General features: G+C 51.9%; 1 protein-coding gene across 1 annotated transcript; it reads left to right on the forward strand.

The window, feature by feature from the left end:
• Nucleotides 1–1013: 1013 nt before the first annotated feature.
• ELL3 (elongation factor for RNA polymerase II 3) lies at nt 1014–4328 on the forward strand (the record flags this gene model as incomplete). Its single annotated transcript, XM_079701031.1, has 11 exons — nt 1014–1145; nt 1384–1419; nt 1767–1879; nt 2009–2210; nt 2300–2379; nt 2515–2590; nt 2775–2958; nt 3043–3085; nt 3212–3383; nt 3614–3658; nt 3736–4328. The coding sequence occupies 11 exons, from the start codon at nt 1014–1016 to the stop codon at nt 3844–3846; spliced, it is 1194 nt and encodes a 397-aa protein (XP_079557157.1). The 3' UTR covers nt 3847–4328.
• Between the last annotated feature and the right edge of the window lie 1595 nt (nt 4329–5923).

Below are 5923 nucleotides of genomic sequence, written 5' to 3' on the forward strand. Positions count from 1 at the left end.
TGCCCGTCCAGGGATTTAGCAGAGGTATCCTAGCTAGGAAAGAGAACAACACCAGGGCTCTTGGGAGACATACCCAAACAGGGACAGGTGGAGACACCAAGGGCCGACAGGAGATTGGTCCTGGGGTTTCACTGCACCAGGATCTGGACCTCCAGAATGTCTGGAAACTTCATGGCACCTCTTGGTCCTCCTGAGGGAGTGAGCCTGCTCCCTTTCACACCAGTGTCCACCAATCTCACGTGTATAGGCCAGGAAGGGAGACCTGGGACTGAGTTCTCCCTCTCCTCTGCCCTGCAACTTTCCTGCCACCAACCACGGCCCCCATCTCTGCCCATCGATGGGGGGCGCTCCGGCTTGCGACAGCCAAGCTTCACTGCTGCCAAAAACGGGGCCTGATTTTCTCTCCATTCGTAGTTAGAAACCGGCTCCGGGTTCGCCGCAGTACATCGGGCAGGAAAAAGCAAAAGCGCTAGGCCAGGTGTTGGCGTCGGGAATCCCCCTTCGGGTCCGCCAGCCTCCGGTCCCTTGGGGCTCTTGGCGTGATGGGCTGGGCCCGCCCAGCAACCAGTCGCTGTCGCTGTCTCCCGCCCTTCTGCGTCTAAAACCCTCGAGGGGTTGCAGGTTCAGCTTCACTTAGAGACCGGAACTCTTTAAGTGTTCAGGTTAGGTGGAAAAACTGAGGCAGGACTGGGGACTCTGGTGAGAGGTCTGAAGCTGGCTGCAGACTTTCTCCCCGGAACTGGGAGAGCACCTTCCGAAAGCCCAAAAAGCGCATGCCAATCCAAGAAGAAACCGCTGGGATAGGTGCTAACATCTGGGGGAGAGCGAAGCGCCGCCCACGCGAGCGGGAAATCCCAGAGGTGGGGCTGGCTGTGGGTGGGGCCTGGGGTGGGGTCCCGGCGGGGGGCGGGGCCTACCTGGGCTACCGGGTGTGCCAGCCTAGCCCTGCACAGCGGAGGTGGTAGTGGCCCTGGTCTGTGGCTCCCGTCCTATTTCCTCTGAACCTCGCAGCCATGGAGGGACCCCAGGAGCTTCTGAGTGGGAAGCTCCGGCTCTGCTTCACCCCCGCTGCCCGGACCAGCCTCCTGCTGCTCAGGCTCAACGACGCGGTGCTGCGGGCGCTGCACGAGTGTCAGCGGCAACAGGTACGGCCCGCCCGGGCCCCATCCTCTCCATCCCCTACCCCTCGGGAAGTCGGGCCTCAGCCGGCGACCCTGCCGAAGGGGCCTGGGGATGGGAAGCAGCATCCTCAGTCTCCGGCCTCCCCACCTTTCCAAGTGAAGCCTGCGAGGCAGGTCCCCCCACCCCCACCCCGGGCACCCAACGCCGGATCCGGGACGCTGCTTCACCTGCTCATAGCTCAAGTCTGTGCTTTCCCCCCAGGTTCGGCCAGTGATTGCTTTCCAAGGCAACCGAGGGGTAAGCGCGGGCCTGGGGTGTGTGGAGGTGGAGTGCAGGGAGAACAGACATGGGCTCCAGGAAGGTACCATCAGGGCGGGAGGCTGAGGGCAGTCAAGGTCTGAGGAAGTTTCGAGAATTGAACCCCAAATGGGGCAAAGGGCTGCTGGGTTGTGGTCCCAAGAGGCTGCGGTTGAAGAGACTGTGCCGTCTTAGCCTCCTGAGGAACTCAGGCCCAGCTGCACCTGGTGTGCTAATGAGCCCCGTGGGACCCATCTTCAGGCTTAGGCTGGCTCAGGGAGGAGTGGCATTGATAGTAGGAGGAGGAACTGACTTTCATAGAGCTTACAGTCTCCTTTCACCCACAGTATTTGAGGCTCCCAGGTCCTGGCTGGTCCTGCCTCTTTTCCTTCATAGTGTCTCAGTGTGGCCAGGAGGGCCCTGGTGGTGGCTTGGACCTTGTGTGCCAACATTTAGGCAGGTAAGGGGAATAGGTAGCAGGTAAGAAAGAATTTGTGCAAAGTCCGGGAAGGGGATATCCAGAGGTGCTTCAAAGATCTCCACCTTCCTGTTTTTTGTTTGTTTTTTGTTTTAAACCACCTCTTTCCAGATCTGGGCCTAACCGCCTCCACTGCCTGGGTCCACTCAGGGAGTGCCTCACTATTTGGGCAGCCATGGATTCTATCCCAGCCCCATCTTCAGTTCAGGGACACAACCTGACTGAAGATGCCAGAGGTCACAAGAGCTGGCAGAACATGGGAGACTATTCTGCAGGAGACACAATTTCACAGCCACAGATGGCACTAGAAGAGGTAAGGCCAGAAACTGCAGGGAGTTGGGATAAGGTGGGGCAAAGCCTGAAGCCTAGGGAACCAAGTGCCCCTGCCACTTTCCCTGCCAGGTGTCAGATCCACTGGCAAGCAGCCAAGGACAGTCACTCCCAGCATCCTTGAGGGAACACATGGCACAGTGGGAAGTGAGGTACTTGGGGGCAGGGTGGGACTAATCTGGGAAGCCCTGGTATTGTCTTCTCTAATCTCCACCCTAAATGCTGTAAAAAGGGATCTAGCCCTACCCTTGGCTTCATCTCTCCCATTCCCTCTTCAAATATCCTAGGAACCAGACCCATCTTCCAAACAGAGAGCCTGATCAGGTACTGCCTTCCTCTGCTAGCCAGAAACACGTGGACAAGGTAAGTTGTAATAGCAAGGGTTTTTTCAAAAAGAGTTGTGTCCAATGAGGCTAAAATGTACAAATTGGGACCTTATCATTTTCATGCTCCTAGAGCTCATTATATGGAAGTAATTTTAAAGAGAAGGACAGAATAGGAGGCTTCTGGCTTACTGTTCATGTGACAGAGATATTTTCTCCAACAGAAACGTCCAGCACCTGCAGCTACTGTAAAACTAAAAGAAAAGAGGCTCAGATCTCTGTCTCTAGCTCCAAGTCCCCTACAAGGGCTGCCTAGTCTGGAGCTACAGGAGGGAGAAGATTGGGAGCAAGAAGATAAATATGAAGACATTAGCTCCAGGCTGGTGCACTGTCCCTCAGTTCAAGCAGGTGAGTTAATGGGAGGAGGGTGAAACTGCCATAGTGGGGGGAAAAAAAGCCTATCATCACCTTCATGTCTTGCTTCCTTCCTAGACTCTGAATCCCCAAGCCCTGAAGAGGTACCAGATTACCTCCTGTGAGTCCCCTGCCATTTCCAATTTTATCAAGCCTTGTGCATATGAGATATTAAGGTAAACTTCCTGGGAGCTGGAAGCTTTGGGGGGCAATGATATTGAAGGTGACAATACTCTGCTCCTGGCAGGCAATACAGGGCCATCCACAGTGCAGAACAGCACCATGCTTACAAGCAGGACTTTGAGACAGATTATGCTGAATACCGCACCCTGCATGCCCGTGTTGGGGCTGCAAGCCAAAGGTTCAGAGAGCTGGGTGCAGAGATGAAGAGCACCCAACGAGGAACTCCAGAACACAAGGTAAGGGCTGGATGGGCCCAGGCTGGCCCCTGAGCTCTACTGGCCGTAAACTCCTGGCTAACTGCCCATAATCCTGTTTGTTCAACAACCAACGTGACAAGCAAGCCAGTTTTAAGGGAAAAATTAGTCTGTATAATTTGGTAGAATGAGAAGGGAAGTTCCTTCACTCCCTAAGAGAACTGGAGCTTTTTTCTTAAGGTTAAACTTGGTGCTAACATTTTCTGTTTCAGATGCTGGAAGAAAAGATAGTCCAGGAATATAAAAAGTTCAGGAAGGTAAGACCAGGCCTGGGAATGGTAGCAAAAAGGCAGAATTGACTTTTTTTTTTCACATGGATGCTTTTTCTCTGCAGCGGTACCCAGGTTACAGGGAAGAAAAGCGCCGCTGTGAGTACCTGCATCAGAAATTGTCCCACATTAAAGGTCTCATCCTGGAGTTTGAGGAAAAGAACAGGGGCAGCTGAAGATGACAGAGGGCTCTTTACCCTCTGCCCAGTGTGCTATGAACGAACAAAGCAGCTATTAACTAGAGTACAGTTGTCTGCTCTTCTTATTGCTGAGTCCATGTTCCCACCAGGTTCTTAAGGTTTGGTTTTCATATTGCCATATTTAAATTTTTAGGGCATGGGCACAGTGCCAAGACTCCACAGCTGTGCCCAAGAGACTAGGAAAAGTAGCAGAGACTTGGCTTCTCCACCTTTAGTTCAGCCAAGTTATTTTTAAATCCTGAGAAATGATACCATTTCCAGGACAAGATACCTTGAGAACATCAGAATTTACTTGGTAGCCTCCCTGAAGAAACAATGAAAACTTTTGGTAACAGAACTAAAGGAACTTGTAATACAACTGGATATAATGGGAAGGGGCTTGGATGTTACCCACGTACTAAAAGTGAATTTTTTTACAAACATGGCTAAAAAATTAAAACTGATTGCTTCTGTGTCAAGTTTATGTTTTCCTTGAATCCTCTTACCCTTGGCGGTGTGTATGAGCCAGTTCTGGGGCTCCCTAAAAAATGAGATCCCCAGATCCCAGCCCAGGTCTTATGAATTAGAATCTCCAAGATTATGGTTAGGCATCTTTACTTTTTCAAAGCACTATGGATGATCCTGATACATATTTTGCTAGGAGACTCTGTCAAATCTCGTAATTCAGTGGTCCCCAACCTCTTCAGCACCAGGGACCGGTTTCATGGAAGACAATTTTTCCACAGACTGGGGCGGGGGGCTGTGGCGGTAGTTCAGGCGGTAATGCGAGCGATGGGGAGCGGCAGATAAAGCTTCGCTCACTCGCCCACCGCTCACCTCCTGCTGTGCAGCCCGGTTCCTAGCAGGCCACGGACCGGCCCAGGGGCTGGGGACCCCTGTTGAAATTGGTAACTAGAGGATATAGTAGGAATAAAGCTCTCCTTTTCCAAACATGGAGGTTGAGGATCACCTGCAACTGGGGCTCCTATCTGGAATTATCCAGTAACTGAAAACTTGAAAACTAGAACTGTGGATAGGATTTGGATTTACCCACAAAAAGGAAGAGGGAAATGGTTCAATTCATCTGAACCAAAGATCACACCAGTCGTATCCTTTTCATTCCTCACTGTTGCATAAGAAAGTGGATGTTTCACTCACAACGAGGAATGATACTGCCTTTCCCAGTTCCGCTGGAGAAGGAAATTGATGACCACACCCTGGGCTGTGGGGGAGAGAGCTGTACCCGGCAGTGTCAGCAATTCTTTTTTTTTTTTTTTCTTCGGTACGCGGGCCTCTCACTGTTGTGGCCTCTCTGGTTGCGGAGCACGGGCTCCAGACGCGCAGGCTCAGCGGCCATGGCTCATGGGCCCAGCTGCTCCGCGGCATGTGGGATCCTCCCGGAACGGGGCACGAACCCGTGTCCCCTGCATCGGCAGGCGGACTCTCAACCACTGCGCCACCAGGGAAGCCCATTGTCAGCAATTCTTGAAACAACTTGGATGGAACCCCAACCTGATGCCACACCCACACAGGGCATTTCTGGGCAGAGAATAGCCCTTGGGAGATATAAACATGCTCAGCTGCATGGCAAGGATAAACTGCAATCCATCCTTAGGGCATGGGCAGGCCAGAAACAGCCCAACAAGAAAGGTCCCTCACCTGTTCTAATCATCAGGCTAGGGTCCTGTGCAATAAACACGTGAGGATAGAAAGAGATGAAATCTGGAAAGGAATTACAGGTGATAACTGGGTCCACACCCAGAACAGTACAGCTGTATTGACCATTATGGCAGTCACTAGCCCTATATGTAACTGTTTAATGAAAATTTAAAATATGGTTTCTAGCTACATTTCTAATGCTCAATAGCTACAGGTATTGGGCAATGAAGATTATAGAACATTTCTATCATGGCAGAAAGTTCTACTGGACAGTGCTGGTCTAGAGAACCTCTGCTTCCCCACCTCGTGGAGAAAAGACAGTATAAAGGGGGCGCATTTATTGTCACTGTTCCAAATGTACAAAAAAAATTAGAAAATAACCCCCACCTCAATTCCCCCCCCCAACATTCCCCCC

The sequence above is a fragment of the Hyperoodon ampullatus genome (assembly GCF_949752795.1).
Source record: "Hyperoodon ampullatus genome assembly, chromosome: 3".
In the NCBI taxonomy this organism is placed as follows: domain Eukaryota; kingdom Metazoa; phylum Chordata; class Mammalia; order Artiodactyla; family Ziphiidae; genus Hyperoodon; species Hyperoodon ampullatus.